Genomic DNA, 22,500 nt, shown 5'->3' with positions numbered 1-22,500 from the left:
ATAGTTACACCAATGCCCAACCTCTATAGAAAGGATATGAGAGCATCATTTTAAGTTGATGGTTAAGCTATTATAGGCCAAGCAAACCAGTTTGAGACCATTGACCAGTTGCTTTCTGATGACCTGAATGAACTTTCTATCTGCTACCGGTAGAATCAATTGAGCCTGAGCCTCAATAAGAAGCAAACCTGTTATTTTCATCTCAAAAACATAAAAGTAGACAGATAATTTCAAATCACCTGGTTGGGAGTTTGATTAGAGTGCTCCACAAATCTGAAATATCTGGGAGTGGGTCTGCGCTAAACCCTCACCTACAAGAAACACTGTCAAAACATCAAGCAAAAACTAGCAGCACCGAACAATGTGTGTAAGTGACATGTGCCATGTAGGAAGAACAGCAGAAAACACTTTAGACAAGCCCAAGTCTACAAATTGCATGAAATATTTAAACCTTTTAGAAAATGGCTTACACAAAGTACGAAACTTCCCCCATGCCATAAAAAACTGTGGACAATTTGGAAGTCTTTTAACTGACTGTGATTTGGAGTTGCTAGGTGCAGAAGCAACCTGCAGAACTGGGGCTTCCCCGAGGAGTTAAAAGTGTGTGAATACAAATCACTACAAATAACATTTCATCTACTGCAATATTATGAAAAGGGAAGTTACTACTCACCATATAGCAGAGATTCTAATTACCATATAGCAGAGATTCTGAGTCATAGATAGGCATAAGAAAAGGTTGTCACAATAAGCTTTCAGCCAGCAATGCCTTCATCAAAAATAGACCACACACACACACACACACACACACACACACACACACACACACACAAACGCAACTCACATACACATGACTGTAGTCTCTGGCAACTGAGTGTAACTTCACTTGCCAAAGACTACAGTCAATAGGCCTTACTGGTTGAAAGCATATTAATGACAGTCTTTTTGTTGTGCTTATCTGTGACTCAGCATCTCCGCTAAACGCTGAGTAGAAACTTTCCTCTTCATAATATTGTTACATTCCATCCTGGATTTTCTATTGTTTGATTTAATCTACTACAAAAGATAGATCATTTCAGATTTCCTGTGTAGGGGTTAGAATAGAACACTGCAAACTCTGAAATACCTGCGAGTGGGTCTGGATTGAGCTCTTGCCTACACAAAACATTGCTGAAACATCAAGCAAAAACTAGCAGCTCTGAACAATGTGTGGAAGTGACATGTGCCATGTGGGGAGGACAGCAGAAAACACGTTTGACCTCTTAAATAACCCTGTGCTATTCCCCTCTCCCTGTATATGGACATCTAGTGTAATATAGATCTAGCCATGCCAAATACATTAATGTTGTGTCTAATGAGAACTTCCGCATTACCAAAGGCGGCTTGCAGCCCATATCAACAGAGAAACCATACTGCCTGACACCCATTTCAACTCCTGGTATTCACCTAGAAGTCGTGAAACTTCTCAATCCTACCCTCTCTATGGATACCAGCCAGCACACCCATGACTAAAACCGAGAAAAAATTTCGTCAGGACACTAGAGACCCTTATAGAAACATGGTGGCAAGACTGAGTCCACAAAAGGCATGAAATACTCAAATCTTTTAGAAAATGGCTTACACAAAGTAAGAAACTTCCCCCATGCCATAAAAAACTGTGGACAATCTGGAAGTCTTTTAACAGACTGTGATTTGGAGTTGCTAGGTGCAGAAGCCACCTGCAGAACTGGGGCTTCCGGGAGGAGTTAACTGTGGTATCAATAGCTACGATGCCACGGCTTAGATTGGCACTACAACAGACACCGATGACAGCGCCCTCTAGCTGGCGCTGGAGAGCTCTACGAACATCGCTACAGATTCTCCCCATTTCTAAGACTTCGCATCTGTACAAAGTTATGTATTCTTCTTGCTCCAGTAAACCATTTTTACTGACTGCAGTACCGATGTAATTTTCCTGCTCCTGCTTCTACCCACGTGCCACCTTCCAGACGGGATAGAAAAGATGGCGACGAGACTTTTTTTTGTATCTCCTATCATTTATATATATATATATATATATATATATATATATATATATATATATATATATATATATATATATATATATAACCCAGTGTGTTTCAGTGACTGTATCTGTGTGCTCCCACCTTTCGCTATATAGACTTTCACTTGTGTAAACCGTGGCTTCGCCACAGGAACAGGCTTCACTGTCCGATCTTGTCTGTTTTCAGGCTCAGCAAATGACGCAGCTGCTTGCTGCCATAAATGGACTGGTCACACTACAAACTGCAGCTACTTTGGCGCTTCCGACGCCACCGCCTGTACCGATGCCGTCGCGACGGCGCCGCCATTTCGCGCCTTCAATCCTGAAGTTGAACGGCTGGCCAGAATACATCGCCCAGCTCGAGGCACACATCGCACCTTACAACATATCAGGTACAGAGCGGCTTGCCTTTTTCATTGCCAACGCGGGTGTTGTGTTGTACCGTGTGCTCGTGAAATTGTTTCCCAACACCTGCCCAGAAAATAAAATGTACGACGAAGTGATTGATGTTTTGAACTCCCTTTTCCGTGACAGTGTAAATGTGATAGCTGCACGATACAAATTCTTTTGTCTCCGGCGTGGCCCTACTCAGTCGTATAAATCTTTGTTAGCTGACCTGCAAGGACTAACTTCTGATTGTGACTAATTGCTCATGTGGACGCTCATAAGCGGATATAATGATTAGAGACGCTATTGCGCAGAATGTGGCGGATCATCGCAGCCGCGAACAAATCCTCAAATTTAAAAACCCATCTTTGCAGGAAGTTGTGGACTTGCTAGACAGACAAGATACTTTAGACATGGCTACTTCCGTGTTCAACGTGACCCCGGGTGTGTGTACTGTTAGTGCGGCACAACACGTGCCCTCCCACCCGCTAGCACGGCCAGCCACGCCATGCCGCTCAAGCGCTCGTAAACATGGATCAAACCAGGCACCCTCTAAGAAACTGAAATCCTGTCCGAACTGCTTTCGCGCTCACCCACAGGACAGTTGCCCATCCCGTCAAGCACAGTGTTACTTTTGTAATAATAAAGGACATGTGCAAGCTGTGTGCGGTAAAAGAAACAATAATTCCGAACTTGTCTCCCGTGACTTGTGTGGGCATCACCGCAACGGCAACCGCCATGATCATGATTCACATCTGCCGATGGATATTAATGCCATTTATTGGAAGCTTTCTGCTTCACGTGCTTCTATAGCTCGTCGTTTGAATCAAGTTTTGCCAGACACTTCCTCTCGCATTCAGCGCAATGCGAGGAAACTTTTTCTGACATTGAACATTTGTGACTGTTCTGTTTGCTTGCAGCTGGACACTGGTGCATTAGTTTCTATACTGAACAAAACAACGTATGACTTGCTTGGTTCATCCCCGCTTCATCGTTCACATTCCACACTGACTGCATGTACTGGACAGGAAATCTCAGCACTCAGCGTGTGTAGTTTGGAAGCCACGTATGGTGCACCGACCTGTACAGTGTCTTTCCATGTGCTCCACTCTAGTGATGCTACGAACATTTTTGGCATGCACACATTTGAACTTTTTGGCCTTGCAATTCAGGACAATGTACTTTGCATCAACACTAGTGACCACGCAGAGAGTGTTGCCACACAATGCGATGATTTTGCTGAACTTTTTTCTGGTGGCCTTGGTGGTGCCAAGGACTTTGCAGAGCATGTTGTAGTCAAACACAATGCCATGCCTATTTTCCGGCGCGCACGTCCGGTACCACATGCACTGCGTGACTCCATAGCTTCTGAACCTCAGCATTTGCAAGACAATGGTGTAACTGAACCTGTTTCTGCTTCGCCATGGGCTTCGCCTATAGTGTGTGTGAAGAAACCAAACAGTCGTCTCCGTATGTGTCAACAGTAAATCCCCAGACAGTGGTAGCTACGTTCACCTTACTGTGTCCTGAAGACATTTTTGATAAGCTTGGTACGGGAAAATTCTTTTCCATGGCTGACTTGCGGGACACATAATTTCAGATTCCGCTTGACGAACAGTCGCAGCGCTATTTTGTAATCAACACACACCTTGGATTGTTCAAGTTTTGCCACCTTCCGTTCAGTTGTACTTCGGCTCCTGCTATTTTTCAGTCTTATTTGCAGCAGTTGTGTGCCGCTGTCCCTGGTTGTGCCAATTATCTGGACAATATATTTGTATCAGGTCACACCCCTGACGAACATTTGCAGAATTTGCGTGCCTTATTTGTTATACTCTGGCAGGCAGTGCTGGGTGCAGGGGCGCATTCTTCGCCAGCTTGGCCGCACCTTATTACTGCCTGACTCCAGTTTCTACTCCTCATATTCACCTAGAAGTGGTGAAACTTCTCAATCCCACCCTCTCTATGTATATCAGCCAGCACACCCATGGCTAAAAACATGGTGGCAAGCCTGAGTCCATAAAAAGCATGAAATATTCAAACTTTTTGAAAATGGCTTACACAAAGTAAGAAACTTGGCAGTGCTTCGAGAATTTCCGTGTAAATTCTAGAACCACTTGGCCTTTCTCCATCTTGAAACCACAATATTGTAAATAGAAGTGTGAGAGAGACGAATCTGACTGTGGGCGGCGAGTGGAAAATTTATATTTCTATAGTACTGTTGCCATTCTCAACACAGGCTCTCTAAACTACAATGTTGGCAACCAGAAAGTGATTAGCAAAAACATGATGCCTGCAATTAAAGTTCACTGGGCCCACTCTAATGGAGAAATAAAGTTATTGATCATTGAAGTTCATTACTCTGAGGATTTAGGATGATGTCTGGGATCCATAGAAAATGCAGTTAACTATAACAATTTTCACTATATTCTGAAAACAATAAAGTGTAAAGTTTCAAACAAATATTTAAGCAAACAATGCTACTATCAGCTGTTGTACTATCAGAGCTGTTCAGAGTCTATTGCGAAACTGTTCAATAACTGTTATCAATGTAAATGTTCTAAGTGAATGCTCACCAAAATTTGATGTTAATACTGATCAAACGCCACGCTAGTAATGATAGAAGGTCTGTCATGCGGCGACACATGAAAATATGACATACTCAAACTGAGAATAAATCACTGGAGTCATTCCACAATTAGCACTTTACCCCAATGCGAACTCACTGTTACGTGCATACCGAGTTACATAATAAGGCATACAAGGCTGTTCCTTGCAATTGCACAAACGTGAAGTGGCTTCTGACATGGAGTGCGCACTGATACGAATCTAGAAGAGAACTGGGGCCTTGCTCTAGCTCACAGTGCTCTTATGTACATAGTCTCGATGTGGACTGCTGAAGGTGCAGCCGACAACATTTGCCTTCCTGAATAGCCACAGGGGCTAGCAGAGAACCACTCCAAGTTACTAAATAATTAATTGCTTCATTCGCTGAAGGCCAATGAAGCACTCAATTTAATTGTGCTATCAGCACAAAGGTAGTATCTATAATAAAATTCTGATGTGGCTAGGTTAAATACTTTTGGTGAGAGAATTATTTTAGTTGTACTGCACATAATAGATGAGCTTGAGCTCTGAACTTGCCCTTTGAAGAGATACTACAGCTATAGTTTTATAGCTACCTTTTGGAAACTTCTCGCATCTTTGCTAATATAATGTATCTCCATTCTACCTCAATCTAAACATCCTAGCTTTATCTAATCACTTACTTAATCTATCTCGCTTCTGTACTTTTAGGACACAAAAACAGAAAATCATGAATTTCAACCAAAATATTACTTTGTGAGATCTAGCATTCTGTTTCCATTAAATTGCAATGAAAAAGGAATCCAAATATAAATTTTGAAGTTTCTAGCTCCTTCCTGTTGTGCTGATTATTTTTACGCAAAATGGCCAAATTTCGAAAACTGTTAAAGTTACTAAACTGAAACTTAACACATTATCATTTTAGCGTCTTTCCCGACATGCTATTAACTTTTAAGGTATTGCGCAACATTGGTGATGTCATAGCTAGTTACAGCGAACTAGGCTGGCACACAATGGAAAGCAAATGAATTCCATATGGCGTGAGTAGGCTGCTTCCCAACACGACCTACTGCACATTGCATGTTTGTGTGTGCAAGTCTAAAAACAGTCACTAGCAAAATGTGGACGCAGCGGCTGAATGGCAGCCGGCAAGTACCTGCTGTACAATCCAGAGAGTTTCAGTGTATGTGTAGAGAAGAGCCTGTGCCATTCTTTGCTGGTATAGTGACTGTGATGATTGTTAAGAACAAATGAAGAAATGAGATTAGACTTTTAAGTAATTTGTGTGTTGGACTTGCTAGAAGCAAGACATGTTCATAAATTACAAGTGGTTCTTAAACCAACTCGCTTATGAATGTTTATATAATTCGTTTCTAAAGCTCAAAATATGAGTGAAATATGAGAAGACGGAGATATTTATGTGTGAAGTGCGAGAATGTTATTCTGCATAATCCAACACCTCGTTAATTGGTGAATACATAACGTTTGTATATTTACTCCACACATTCTATTGTCTAACAAGTTAGAACATGGCGACCGGTCAAAAAGGACTCGAAGAACAAACAGGACTCAGAGACAAAAACGAGAAAAGTTGATGTTGCATGTTGCCATAGCACCTGAGTATAACAAGACGAGAAAACAGTTACGAGAAACTTGATTTAGCCCAGAAATCAAATGAACAAGGAAATTTGTGAATGCAGCAAAGGGAAAGACATAAGGAAGTAATAACATTAAAAGAACAGAAAGAAGACCTCGACGTATTAGACTGAGAAGAGATACGACGAGAATAATTCAACTAAGAAGATCCACTTTTTTTTTTTAGGGTGCAAAACTGCTATGGTCATTAGCGCCCGGTCCGTGGCTTAGGAAACAGTAAAAAACCGAAATTGAAAACCAGCAGCAATGGGAACGAAAGTCATAAAATTGGAGAAACTAAAAGCAGAAGGAAGGCTTAAAAATCCACTACAGAAAGGGGTTGGTTGTCCCCCCCCCCCCCCAAAAAAAAAAAAAGCTTCAAATGACTGACGTCATTTCACTGGCACTAATAAACTTGAGAACGCGGTCGGCTGAGCGCGTGTCATCTGCTAAAATCGACGATATATCAGGCAATAGCAGTAGACGGGAGCGTAACGGGTTAAAATAGGGGCACTCAATTAAAAGGTGTCTTACCGTCCACAGCTGAGAGCAGTGGGGACAGAGTGGGGGAGGATCGCCGCTTAAAAGATGTCGATGGCTAAAAAGACAGTGCCCTATCCGGAGTCTAGTTAAAATTACCTCCTCCCGAGGACGCGTTCGGGAGGAAGATCCACTGTGGGGGGTATACAGCTCTCACACACATAGTGGTGACACCGACATGGAAACCAACAACCGACGCCACCCGCACCAGTTGCTGTTCACCGGTGCTGATTCCACACCTGCTCACTGACGCAGCCTAAAACTCTACGCCAGGTGAGCGTAAAACAATAATTGTTTGACTATAAAGTTGAAGAAACTGCTCAATAGACTGTATTTGTGTATTTATTATACTTAGAATTATTTTTTTAAATGCTTACTAGATCTAAAATTGGTAAAATCATGGTAAATGTCCAGTTGGTTGGAGAAACTTCAGAACCAGCCATGGCAATGAAAGTGAGTAAGTAGGTGCCAGACTGGTCTGAATTAGTGAATTTGATCAAAACTTTAAATGATAAAATAGATGGCCAGAGGACAGATTCAACTGCTCAAAATGCTTCTTTAAGAAAGGAACTAAATACAACTCCAAATGCTCAATGTCTTAAATTAGATTCAGTGAAAACTCAATTAAATAATAAATTGGATGTTCAGAGTGAAACTTTAGGATTGTTAAGTGCTAAAGTAGATGAACAAAGTAAGGAATTTAGCCATTTATTTGAAGCCATTGAAAATTTGAAAACTTAATTTGACACTTTAACTACTAAAGTAGAAAATTTTAAAATAGATTTGAAACGTGAACCAACTAGTTCTTTAAGCAGTCATGTAAATCAACTGTTCACTGACTTTAATCAGAGACAAAACGAGCAATTTCAGGAGCTGAAAAGAAGTTAGAATTTGATATTGAAGATAAATGTAATAATGTAGAATCTGAACTTAGTAAGAAGTTAGGATCATTTCAAAATGTATGTGTTACATTTGATGCTGTAAAGCAAAGCCTGCACAATTTGAGAGAGAGTTTTGAAAAGCAGGATAAGTTAATACCAATAGTCCAATCGCAAATTGCACGCATTAACACTCAAGTAGATAACGTGGAAAGAAACTTTAAAGAGAAACTAGCAACCTCAGACTTAATAAATATAAGTAGTCTGGAGGAACAGGTAGAGGAAATAATTGACCAAAAAGTTGCCGTGAGAGTAATCTCTGAGAACGTATCTCCTGTCTTATCTTCTGAACTCAATGATGCCAAGAAAGGTATGGATGAATTATGAAAAAAATTCAAACTTATTCAGGACACGGCAGATAAGAGGATGACTTCTCCTAATGTGGTATTGACTAGTGAGGTAATGACTGGTTTACAATGGGGAGCCAATTCAGGGTTACCTAGGCAATTCCCTAAGTTTAAGCCGGATGGGGGAAGTACATCCCACTCATTTTCTGAAAAGATTTAACCAAGCCTTGCCAAAGAACTGGGAAGATTCGAAAAAGATTGAATTTGCTGTTGGGTACCTTTTAGGGGAAGCCGGAGAGTGGGGTACTGTAAATATCGAGAACTTTTCTTCTTGGGGAAGAAATTTAAGGAAAAATACTGGTCCGTTAGTGCGCACGAAAAACTAATATCAGATTTGTGGGACCTGAAGTATTACAATAATATGTGGGGAACAACGAGAAAGTATTTTGACTGGACTTTTAATGCAAGCGAAGTACTTAGATAAGCCAATGGAAGAAGAGGGGTTAGTTTGAATTTTAATCAGACGCTTACCTACCTATGCAAGAAAAGACATATTGTGTAGCAGCTGGAAAACAGTAGAAAAATTGTTGTCCTTTGTGGACGCACTTGATGCCTTAAATAAGGATCGCAACAAGAGCATACACCAAAGTGAAAATCAGAATAAGTATGTTAATTTCACACACAAAATACCTACAAAAGAATGGTTGTTGCTGAAAGAACCAAGCTTGACTACCAGCAATCCACAACCAATAATAGCAGTAACCATGGAGACTTCTGAAGTTAACATATTTATAGACTCAGGGAGTGGGGTGTCACTCATTTCTAGTGTGTTCTTTAACACATTACAGATTAAGCATTACTTACTGCTGTTACCAGTAACTGGAGCTTCCACAGTTGGTATAGCCGGAACGAAAAGTGAGGTTATGAAACATGAAACCCAAGTGAAATATCAGATTTCGCCAAACACTTTTAATAGTAGAAAATATTAACAGGGATGTTTTATTTGGCCTAGATTGGTTATTAGAATTTAATATCATATTGAATTTCAAGGAAAATCTTATTTGCTTTGGTAAAGATGACAGTAAATGTTGGATAACATTTGTAACTGATAATTACATTGCACGACAAACAACTGAATGTCAATGTTTACGATTAACTGCTACAGCACAATAGTCACCAGAGATCGATAATGTAAATCCTGTATCACATCGAGCTGACATACAAAACAAACTAAATGAATCTCTAATATTTAAACAGTGAACAAAAACTAGATTTATATAAAATTCTAATGGAATATGAAGTAGTATTTTCCGATCGCCCCGCTAATATCAGCAATTACACATGTTGTTGTTGTGGTCTTCAGTCCTGAGACTGGTTTGATGCAGCTCTCCATGCTACTCTATCCTTTGCAAGCTTCTTCATCTCCCAGTACCTACTGCAACCTACATCCTTCTGAATCTGCTTAGTGTATTCATCTCTTGGTCTCCCCCTATGATTTTTACCCTCCACGATGCCCTCCAATACTAAATTGGTGATCCCTTGATGCCTCAGAACATGTCCTACCAACCGATCCCTTCTTCTGGTCAAGTTGTGCCACAAACTTCTCTTCTCCCCAATCCTATTCAATACTTCCTCATTAGTTATGTGATCTACCCATCTAATCTTCAGCATTCTTCTGTAGCACCACATTTCGAAAGCTTCTATTCTCTTCTTGTCCAAAGTATTTACCGTCCATGTTTTAGTGCATACATGGCTACACTCCATACAAATACTTTCAGAAATGACTTCCTGACACTTAAATCTATACTCGATGTTAACAAATTTCTCTTCTTCAGAAACGCTTTCCTTGCCATTGCCAGTCTACATTTTATATCCTCTCTACTTCGACCATCATCAGTTATTTTGCTCCCCAAATAGCAAAACTCCTTTACTACTTTAAGTGTCTCATTTCCTAATCTAATATCCTCAACATCACCCGACTTAATTCGACTACATTCCATCAATTACACATGTAAATTTAAAATCATAGATGACACTCCATTTTTCTGTAAGCCATATCCAATATCGGTAAGTTTGAAAGAAGCAGTTAAGGAGGAAATTGACAAAATGATTGACAACAATATAATAGAACATAGTTCTAGCGTCATGAATAACCCTTTAGTAGTGGTAAAAAAGGTTACAGGAGGTGTGTGATTAGTGCTAGATGCGCATACATTGAATAAGCATATAGAGACAGAATGAGACAGACCAATTAACATCGATGAATTAGTATCCAAATTTGAAAAAGCAAGGTGTTTTAGCATGATGGTCCTGACAGCGGGATATTGGCAAATCAAAGAAGAATACAGTGTTTCTGTTTGATGGTAAATCATATCATTTCAATGTGTTACTGTTCGGACTAAATATCTCAGTATCCATATTCATATGTGCTCTGGATGAGGCATTAGGAAGAGATTTATTGAAGGATTTAATAATATATGTAGATGATATCCTTATAGTCTCTGCTACCTGGGAAGAACATTGTCTAACCTTGAGTAAGACCCTGAAAAAATTTAAAGAAAAAGGTATTACAGCGAAATTGTCTAAATCGCACTTTGCATGACAAGAGCTTAAGTTTCTAGGGCATATTGTAGGGATGCAGGGGATTAGACCGGATCCTGAGAGCATAAAAGCTATTAAAGAAAATCCATCCCCCAGAAACGTAAGACAGTTGAAGGGATTTTTAGGAATGGCCGGATACTTTAGGTGGTATATACAATGTCAAGAACTGAACGACCCAAGAATTTTATGATTATTAAGAAAGGGAATACCCATGGGTTTGGGATCAAGAGCCAAATCATGAATTTGAAAATGTAAAAAGAGCACAGGTAGAATCACCCATATTACATTATCCGAGTATGGGTGAGCCATTTAAAATTTCGGGGTATCGCAGAAGAACTTTTTCAAGGAGAGTGTGCACAACATAATGTAAATCGTAGATCCATAGTTTTTGCTAGCAGTGGTCTTAATAAACATGAATTAAATTACACAGCTACTGAAAAAGAACTACTGGCAATAGTATGGAGTATCCAAAAAATTCCAACTAGTTTGGGGGTCAGAAATCCATGTCTATACTGATCACTAAGCTCTGTCTTTTTTAATGAGTAGTCGGTTGTTACATACTAGATTAATGCAATGGATGTTGTTCCTACAGGAATATGACATTAGGATACAGTATGTAAAAGGTTCTGAGAATATTGTACCGGACGCTTTGTCTAGGTTACCAGTGGGCATGGAAGAGTTAAAACATACGGAGGGACTTGCGTAATTTTTGCAATTAATTTTATGACAGTAGAATATACTCACACCAGGATACAAGAGGTGGCCCAAAGAATAACATACAACATCCATCTTGATCCCTACTTTACAGAAATGTTTGCTATATGTATCAGGAATTCCTTATCTCCTAATCAAGCAGGAAAGTGGAAAATTGTAGGTTCATAATTTGTTTTGGAGAGACAGTATAACACCGCAACATTGGCGCATTTGCATTCCAAAGTTAATGGAAGGTGAAGTTGTGTGATATATTCATACAGGATATGGACACTTCAGAATGAAAAAGTGTATAGTTCATATGAATAAGTTCTATTGTTTTAAGAAGCTAAGACATAAGGTAGTATCTTTTAGGCCCTATGAACTCTGTCAGAAGGTGAAAGTGAGTAACACTCATGTTAAATATAAAATGTATCAAATTATTCCTAAATCGTTACACGATCTTACAGCAGCAGATTTTTTTTGGACCAATTCCTAAAGAAAAGGGAGATGTGTCATACATTTTGGTCATCAGTGTGCTGGTCAAAATACGTTAAGTTATATCCTATGAAAAGAGTAAATACACAGATGGTTATACACTGTTTGCAACAGTACTTTCTGGAGGTGGGAAAATCAAAACGATTTCTCACAGATAATGGACCACAATTTGTCAATAACGAATTTAAAGAATTTCTAGCTTCGGAAGAATATTCGTTAAGTATTAATATCCAACTATAACCCGTACGAAAGAGTTATGAATGAAATTGGGAAATTATGCTGCACCTACTGCCACAAAAAACATACTTTATGGGCAACGAAAATTAAAGACTTTGAACTTATTTTAAATGAATTACCACATTTATCAACTGGATTAACACCTTTGGAAGTAATAGGCAAACCCTTTGTAGGAGAACCTCTCATTAAATGTTTTACTTGGCCTGGACATCTTATTGTCAACTATGAACTGAATCAGGAAATAGTTTCTCGAAATTTAGTTGAAAAGGCATGACAAAGAGTGAGTAAGCATAATGAGAAATCTGTAGAACCACAGTACAATGTCTATGACCTAGCCCTTGTAAAACAGCACACACAAGTTTTTCCAAAAGTATGAAGGACCATACCGGGTTCAAACGGTAATCCATCCCAAGACATTATTTTTAGTGGATCCTACAACTGGGTCAGAAAAAGGAAAGTACAATGTAAAGGACATAAAGTTGTATATCTCCCAGGGACATTAACATTCTGTGTTAACGGGCAGAGTGATGACCATCAGATCCCGAGCTGTTTTTGGTGTTTCTTCTGTAATAAAATTTACCTGCACCAAATTCCCCCAACTTCTTACACTATTCTATCAACCTCCACTTAGAGGTTATTAGAGAAATTGTGATCACGTCACCAAAACTTGCTCCTGGTGTGTGACTGCGTCATCCTCGGTTGTTAGAGGGTTGTGCCTGTTAGGAATTTTGACTGCGTCGTCCTTGGTTGTTAGATGGTTGTGCCCACTAGGAATTTTGACTGCTTCGTCCTCGGTTGTTAGAGGGTTGTGCCCGCTAGGAATTTTGATTGTGTCTCCCTCTATTATTCCAGGGTTGCCCCTACCTGTCTTCATGACTCGTCCCGGCTCGCCCCAACTTATCTTTACTTTATTCGGCGGTGACATGAAGTGGGAATTGGTACGCATATTATACCTGAAATAAGATTAAATTTGCCTAGCCAGCCATTCTCTCCCGTGGTTTCGATTGCAATGTCGACTGCAGCTGACGCGGTCTCCACATACAGTTAGGTTTTATTTTTACCTTAATTAGTCCTTGTAAGTAATCTCTTCACCAGTTTTCTGTGCAAATTTGTGGCCAGAAGTCTGGGTGAAATCAACGTCATTAAACTTGTTTATTCTATTAATATGAATCATAATCACAATGATTCCAAAAATTGTTTTTTTGAAAGCTGCCTGGTAATCCTTTGTTTGTCACATAGCTCTACGTAAGTAGGGAGAACCATACCTGGCACATAACTTTCAAAATAATTTCTGAAATCGTGAGAATACCATTCTCACACTGAATGTAAGATAATCGAGTTAAAGTCATTGAAGCATATTTTTATTTGTAAGCTGAATGGAATATTATATCTGTGGAAAATATAATATTGTGTGACTAATTAAATGACTGTTACAATGGAATATATAATTTTATACTTGGTACATAATATTTTATACCTTTTATGAGAGATGGGAGGATTTGTATCGATGTTGGAAGGGGGTGGGTAGTGTAGGTAAAAGCATGATTTACACTGACAGATAAATTGTGACTAACACAAAACACACATCACACCTTTCAAACGACCCTCGCAAACAAGTGTGCCTGATTCTTCACCATTTGCCATTTCCATAGGGTTGCTAAGATTTTCTTCGCAGACCTCAACGGTGAATGTGGGAATATCTGTTCTGTATGAGACGATTTAACACCATACCTCCTCCGGCTTCTCACTCAAGTACCGGCGAGGTAGAGATCCTGGGGAAGGGGGGGGAGGGGGGGGGGGGAATGGTTTCCTGTCTTTGGGGCTGTCTTCTTTCTCTTCTTCAATCTTAGCAACCACATCTACCTTTTTTCCTTTCTTACTTCTCATTTGAGGACCTATCTATTTCTCCCTCTTTCCATATTCATCTATTTCTATCACAGAAGTCCTTCCTAGTTTCCGTGGTTTCCAATAACCTTCAACTTATCTTCAGATAAGAAGGCCAAAGAATCAGACTACACAAAAACACTTCCGCATACACACAAAGAAATACGAATACACAAATAATGAAGTTACAGATTAGAAGGATTAAGAACCACCAAGGGTTGTAGGGGAAAAAGATATGTGTACATCTGGAAAGATACACACATTGTTTTTTAAGTGATGGTTCTGCGTCGTTCCGTTTTTTTGGTGTTATCTTGTGTATAGAGAGAGCTTGTGGAATAATCATAAAACAGTGATAAGCAAGGTTGGAGTTAATCATGATCATCATTTAAGAAAAGCCAGTGTAGAAAACACTCTGATGAAGTGTGAGTGAGTCATAGAGTAGTGGGACTCCATCATTATGTGTAGACATAGTATCTACTAAGAGTTGATTAATACAGGTAGACATAGTATCTACCACAAGTTGAATAATATGTGTAGACATAGTATCTACAAGATTATAGAAGTTGAGAAGTGGAAGAGGACTCTAGGGTATTAAAGGAGGTACTAAGAAGTGAGTGTGAAGTATAAAATAGATTTATTTTTACCAGGAAATATTTAATTATAGTGTACATAAAGATGTATACTAGGACAATGAACCATGAGGCCTACTCATAAAGGATAAGGGGGACGTACCCAGCATTTGCTAAGAATAAAGGGAAGGTGTACCTACAAAGAGATAGGACGACCTGTGGTCTGATGAATAGGGATATTTTATAAAGGGGTGTACGTACCAGAACAGAAGGAGGAAGTGCACTCCTAGGGTCAACCCACATGAAAGGTATAGGTACTGATCGTAGGGGAAAAGGACAGTATCTTGACAGAAGTCACACATTTAATAGGAATTATTCTGGTAAGTTTGAATTCTATACACCACTAGCTTTATTATGTTTTAGGTAAGTTTACAAGTGTCAAAAGGGAACACTTTTATTTTGCCCAGAGTTCCCCAGACTACAAACTACTATAAATAATGATACTAGTATGTACTAAGGAAAAATAGTACAAGGAATTAGAATAAAGAATAAAGTACTCAAGTGTCCTGAACACCTGGTATTTACGATTGGATAAAGAGCAGAAAAAATAAAATAAAAAATTGGTCCTCACGATTTTTAGGCCCACTGAAAGAGCTAACTCCAACATTGATTGAAATATTCACATTTTATAATTAAAGTAAAATGAAAAAAATAAGGAGTAGCTAAATAATAAGAAAAAGGGTATTCACGGTTATTAAAAGAACAAGGTATACTGTTGAAAGATGAATTGTTATTCTATGTGATATACATGTACATAATGATGGTATATAAAATATCATGTGTTCGATCTGAGAGGAGAAATATGTAGTGCTTTGAGAATTTCCGTGTAAATTATAGAACCACTTGGCCTTCCTCCATCTCGAACCCACAATATTTTAAACGGAAGTGCGAGAGACGAATCCAACCTACTGCGCATTGAATGTTTGTGTGTGCAGCCTAAAAACAGTCACAAGCAAAATGTGGACAACGCGGCGGCCGACAAGTACCTGCTGTACTATCAATAGAGTTTCAGTGTATGTGTAGAGAAGAGCCTGTGCTATTCTTTGGTGGTTTAGTGACTGGGATGATTGTTAAGAACAAATGAAGAAATGAGATCAGACTTTTAAGTAATTCATGTGTTGGACTTGCTAGAAGCAAGACATGTTCATATTCTCTGGTGGTTATTAAACCAACCCTGATGTAAATGTATCCTAATAGAGCCTAATGTTTGACGACTTGGTTGACTCGCACGAGTTCAAATATTTATATGAGAAGTGGTGAATTTGTTTTTTTGTGGAAGTTGAAATATACCATGACTGAACTAAAAGTATTCTTTGAGTACCAAATTATTTCAAGAGTAGAGAGAGAGTCTGATAAATTCCCTTAACCAGCATTATTCTTTGGAGAAGAAGTTTTTCGAGATCGACGTGGCCAGCTATCCAGAGAAGAAGACTGGCTCTGCATACCAAATAAGTCAACCTATGGGAGAGAGGTAGGAAGTTTGCAAACCAGCTCCACATCGCTTCTTGTCATCTAAAGCATTAGAACTGCCTCTGTGGCATAAAGAACAGTGGACAACCTGGAAGTCTTTTAGCAGACTGATTTGGAGTTGCAAGTTGTTGAAGCAATCTGCAGAAGTGGGGCTTTCAGCTGGAGTTAGCAATGTCTGAATAAAGATCACCACAAATAGCATCTCACCTACTACAGCAGTTTTTGCATGGCCAATGCACACCTTATAAAGGTAACAGCAGAAGTGTTTGATGTCACTAATTGCTGAATCAACATTGTGTGAAAGTGTTGTGTCATAAACCATCAATACTACTAAGTGACTATCCCAGAACCCAGTACCAGTTGCAGGTAGCATAATAGCCTTCGGGGCCAACAAAAACTTGATTTTCAATACTTTGTGTAATTAATGGCCAAATTTCAAAATTTAAAATGATACCATAATCTGCTCATTAAGAGATACAATCTTAGTTAAAGGTTGAACGCAATAAGACAAGTATTACAGCTAGAAACTGTGTATTTGTCTCAAAACAGCGTAACTGACAGCACATAGACACATGGACTTCATTCATCCAATATTTGAGAATGAGAGCACTTAGCAACCTCCAGCAAACTTTACATACAATTTCAAATCTCTGAGACACTTATTGTTGCTGACATCTCTCATAAACTAATAAGAAAAAAGTTTATCATTTACTACGTTTTCACTGTTCATGCAGTAGAACTTCAGCATCAGGCATGGCTTTTAAATTCATTACTTCTTTGCCACCAACTCTATTTGCAACACTGTTTGGAGACAGTATCTACATATATTGCTGAATATACCTGCAAAATTATATCATAGTATGACATATAGTCCAGTAGATATGACATCATAAACATTGAGATGTGTGAAGAACTTGCTATTGCTTACAGTGGAGCTCAAATTATCCAGATTGTATTCATCCAGTGTTTCACAATGAGAACACTTATCAATTTACAAAAACCTTAAACCTGTGGTGCATGAATTTCACTGCAGTGGACAACTTTTAATGGTCAGTTCTCTGGCATTTCATTTCCAATTAGTCACGAGGCTGCAAATGCATGCAGGACACAACACCAGTAGGGAGTGCCCACTGCAGTGAACTGTGTGCATTTGCAGCCTGAGGACTGATCGAAAATGCCAAAGAAGTGACCATTAACAGTTGTCCACTGTAGTGGACGCTAAGCGCCACAGGGTTAAAGTATAATTTCAAACCTTTTCTAAACTTTGTTTTGCTTACATGTTTAACATCAAATATTTAACACATTAACTCACTTGGAAAGTAATCAGGTGTTTGAAGCTGTTTTATACATACATAGTACATTTTGTACTAGTCTTTTCTAATAAACACGATAATGATATCAATATTGTACAGGGTTTGGTAATTTTAAATAATGTCATATTCTTGTCATGACAAACAAATAAATTTTATGAACTGTCAAAAGAAGAACACTCATCTACTGTAAACATAAAGAGAATCACATTAAAATCATCTATGTGACAAACTGGTAATGAGCAGTTATTGCACTCACCCAAAAGCTCATGTTCAGCAGTTTGTAACTGGAGTTCATTATTTGTAATTGGTGTGCGTTTCATTGAAAAGTCAATATCTTCAGGTTCAGTTCCCTGCCTTTCTTCACTATCTGTTATGTCATACCGAAGCATCCTAGCTATTTCTTGGGCATGTGCTGAACCAAGTAGCAAAAGAAAGAGGATAATTGCTGTCAATAACTGAAACAGAGATAAGTTACATAATGTAATTGAGGAGCAGTACTGTTATACAGCAATCTACATATGAACATATAACATGCAGCACTCAGAGTGACACAATCAAGCGTTCTGTTTTGCATGATAACAGATATTTGGCAAACGATGTTCAGTTAAATGAGAAATATGATATTTAAATGAAACACTGTCAAGAGTCTTATTATGGTTTGTGGCATTAAATCAGAATCAGTAGAAAAAGAAGCAGCAGAATTGGTGTGGTACTGACTACTATGCAGAAACTGCTTAATAAATAAAGATATTAATTGGGAATAATAAATATGTAAGTCATTTATATGGTGAAGGAAATCCACAGAAATAGTGCTAGTTGTCTGATGGAAGAAATACTACAGGGAGAGGCTTTGTAGGACCTACACAGAATATGCTGAACAGCCACACTGTGCAGTCATGTTGTTGCAATGTTTCAACAAGTCACTGACTCATCATCCTCAAGTGGCATGTCAGTTTAATGCCCAATTCATTCATTCATAACCACTAGACTACAGATTTCTCTACAGATAGCCCTACAGGTGGACCAACCCATTGCCTTCAGAAGAGCTGTTATGTCCAGTGGTTGTGGCAGGAGGGAGGGAGGGAGGGAGGGAGGACTGGCTGGTTAGGGTTCCAGAAATTCAATTCTGGTGCTGGCCCTTCCAGCGAGGTCTGGGCACTGAGCCCTGGTCCTGATGATGCCTGTCTATTCTACCTATTGCTTCTCCCACTTTCACAACAATGTTCCTGATGTACTTTTTGCAAGCACTGAATACTACAAACACTGAATACTATGAGGAGCGCAGTTGAAAACCACTGTACTGGTTGACAAGATCATCATATACTTTTGTTTTCGTCACCTCCTTGATGACCGAATCCCACAACCCGCTGGCATTGCACAGCATCTTTACCATTGCAGACTTGTCAGTCTGGCCAAGGTGAAGGCTCCTCCCTTGCTCCAAACAGAGCTCCAAGATACACTGGCTGATGTAATGTGTAACATCCTTTGCTGAGTGGTGTGCCTGAATGTAAAGAAATGTACTCTTTGAAATAACAAGTGTTTATTATAAGAATCAAACTAAATACAACTTCTGAGAATAATGTCTACACAACTTGAGAATTGTAATGTCTTGAGGAGCAAGGAAGATGAATGACGACACAGTCCTCTGAGGCTGGGAGCTCAGAGGCAGTCAACTGGTGAGCAGCAAGGTGTCGTAATGACATAGTTCCACTCGTGGGCAGTCACAATGACTACTATGCAGCGGTGCACAAGGAACAGCTGGTGGAAGCACAGTTGTGGATGTGGCTCAGTCCAAGGGCAACAGCACCTTGGCGGGCAGCAGGGTATTGCAGTGGCAGAGGGGCCCATTAAAGACTCATAGTGGAAACTTATGGCAGCTGTTGATCGCTCGGAGCTCAGGAAGTAACTGACCCTCCCTGGGTGGAGTGCTGCCCTAAGTACATGTACATTATGCAACAAATTTAATAATTTTTTACAACATGGTTTATGTTCACTGATGTAAAAACATATGTTCTATTCTCTACTTCACCTTCTTAGTGGTCGATTTTTAACTTTCTAAGGTAGCTTATATTCTTGCTCAGGCTTCAAGCTATCTCTATACCAAATGTAATCTAAATAGTTTCCATGGTTTAGTCGTGAAAATGTAACAGACAGAGTTACTTTTGCATTTATAATATCAATATTTAAGTATGGATGAAACATGTTGAGGATTGTAAAAACATTGTATTCATAACTTCGAATCATGTTACGTAGAATATATTAACCAACAAAAGCATTTTTACATATATGAGAAAGTTCAAAAGTCAAAGAGTAAATACCTTTTTCAAAGAAAAATATTTTTCCCTAATTCACATTATATTTTTCATATCAATAAATATCTCATACTACACACTTTATAAAGTGGTGTATGTTCTTCCTCAGCATACAAGTTATCTCTATACTAAATTTTTTAAAAAATGTGTTCAGCAGTTTAGTCATGAAAAGTAACAGACAAACAAACTTTCACATTTAGAATAACAGTTGAAATAAAATTATCAAAAACCACAACCCTCACATACAGGTACACTTCACTAGTACAAGATCAGACTAGGGAAAGGACAACACGCTATGTGTAACAATGACATAAACATACACACAAATCAAGGAAGTTTTGCATCACCCTGGTTCCCAGAACTCCTGAAGATAGACGTTGACTGTGTATATTGTATCACAGACACAGTCCCTTTGACTGTTCAGAGATGTCACTAAACCCACCCAAAGATGTAAACAAACATGCATGAGCAGCGCCTATTACACAGACGGGGTCGGACAGCTTATAAATTCCAGTCATTCCACGAGGAAGGAGGTACATGGCTCATGTTGTCTGTAGTTCAACCATGTCTAGATGGTCAATACTGCAGTTCAATCATGTCCGCATTGTTACTTTGTGCCAGGAAGGACTCTCAACAAGGGAAGTGTCCATGTGTCTCGGTATGAACCAAAGCGATGTTCTTCGGACATGTGACTCAAACTGTGCACAATAGGCTTCATGATGCGCAACTTCACTTCCAACGTCCCTCTTTGTAACCACGACACCATGCAGCGCAGTAGAGATGGTCCCAACAACATGCCGAATGGACTGCTCAGGATCGGAATCATGTTCTCTTCACCAATGAGTGTTGCATATACCTTCAATCAGACAATCATCGGAGACACGTATGGAGGCAACCTCGTCAGGCTGAACGCCAAAGACACACTGTCCAGCGAGTGCAACAAGGTGGAGGTTCCCTGCTGTTTTGGGGTGGCATTATGTGGGGCCAATGTACCCCGCTGGTGGTCACGGAAGGTGCCGTAATGGATGTACGATATGTGAATGCCATCCTCCGACCGATAGCGCAACCATATCAGCAGCGTATTGGCAAGCCATTCGTCTTCAGGATAATGACATTGCTCGATTAGAGTGGCCAGCATGTTCTCCAGACATGAACCCCATCGAACATGCCTGGGCTAGATTGAAAAGGGCTGTGACCCACCAACCACTCTGAGGGATCTACGCCGAATCGCTGTTGAGGAGTGGGACAATCTGGACCAACAGTGCCTTGATGAACTAGTGGATAGCATACCACGATGAATACAGGCATGCATCAATGCAAGAGGACGTGCTACTGTGTATTAGAGATACCGATGTGTACAGTAATCTGGACCACCACCTCTGAAGGTCTAGCTGTATGGTGGTACAACATGCAATGTGAGGTTTTCATGAGCAATAAAAAGGGCGGAAATGATGTTTACGTTGATCTCTATTCCAATTTTCTGTACAGGTTCCAGAACTGTCGGAACCAAGGTGATGCAAAACTTTCTTTGATGTGTGTAGATATGGTAAACTACACCTTACAAGCAAGAGTGGAGGCAAACAGCAAAATGTATGAACTTGAAAAAAAGATAAAAATGTTTTATTTCCTATGAGAAATACAGTAGGATCATGTGGTTCATATCACACTTAAAGAAGATCCAGACATGGACAGTTTCTCAAGTCAATACAATAACTATGGCGACCATTGAATTGTAGTGAGGAAAATATGTCAAGAAGTTAAGAGTTACACACTAACTAAAAGCACAGCATTAGACTGATATGTAAAATGAATTATGTTAAATATCCTACATGATGACTCTGCAATATGTTGCATAAAGAGAACTCAATAATACTCAATAAACGCTTCAGATATGTTACTACGTAAAATTTTTAAATGTGAACATCTGTCATACCCACAAACCATGAACCTTGCCATGATGGAGTGACTTGCAAGCCTCAATGATACAGACAGCATACCACTGATGCAACCACACTGAAGAGGTGTATTTGAAAACTATGGTAGGGAAATGAAACTGTCAACTTCGGTTTATTGGAAGAATTTTAGGAAAGAGTGGTTTACCTGTAAAGGAGAACACATATAGGACACTGGTGCACCTATTCTTAAGTACTGCTTGAATGTTTGGGATCTGAACCATGTCAGATTCAAGGAAGACATCGAAGCAATTCAGAGGAGAGCTGCTACATTTGTTACCAGTAGGTTCAAACAAAACATAAGTGTTACGGAGGTGCTTTGACAACTTCAAATGGGAGTCAATGGAGGGAAAGAAGCGTTCCCGCGAAACACTATTAAGAAAATTTAGAGAACTAGCATTTGAAACTGACTGTCAAACGATTCTGCTCCCGTCAACATACATCAGGCATAAGGACCACGAAGATAAGATATGAGAAATTAGGGCTCATGTGGAGGGGCA

At 39.4% G+C, this 22,500-nt stretch overlaps 1 protein-coding gene across 1 annotated transcript in view; it reads right to left on the bottom strand.

The window, feature by feature from the left end:
• LOC126234331 (uncharacterized) overlaps positions 1–22,500 on the bottom strand; it is a 198,931-nt gene that overhangs the window by 153,728 nt on the left and 22,703 nt on the right. The window contains exon 3 of the mRNA XM_049943016.1: positions 17,993–18,191. Within this exon, the coding sequence (XP_049798973.1) occupies positions 17,993–18,191 (199 nt within the window). The remainder of the gene's footprint in view (positions 1–17,992; positions 18,192–22,500) is intronic.

The sequence above is a fragment of the Schistocerca nitens genome, chromosome 2, assembly GCF_023898315.1.
Source record: "Schistocerca nitens isolate TAMUIC-IGC-003100 chromosome 2, iqSchNite1.1, whole genome shotgun sequence".
Lineage (NCBI taxonomy): Eukaryota > Metazoa > Arthropoda > Insecta > Orthoptera > Acrididae > Schistocerca > Schistocerca nitens.
This window is presented reverse-complemented; position numbering and strand designations above follow the sequence as displayed.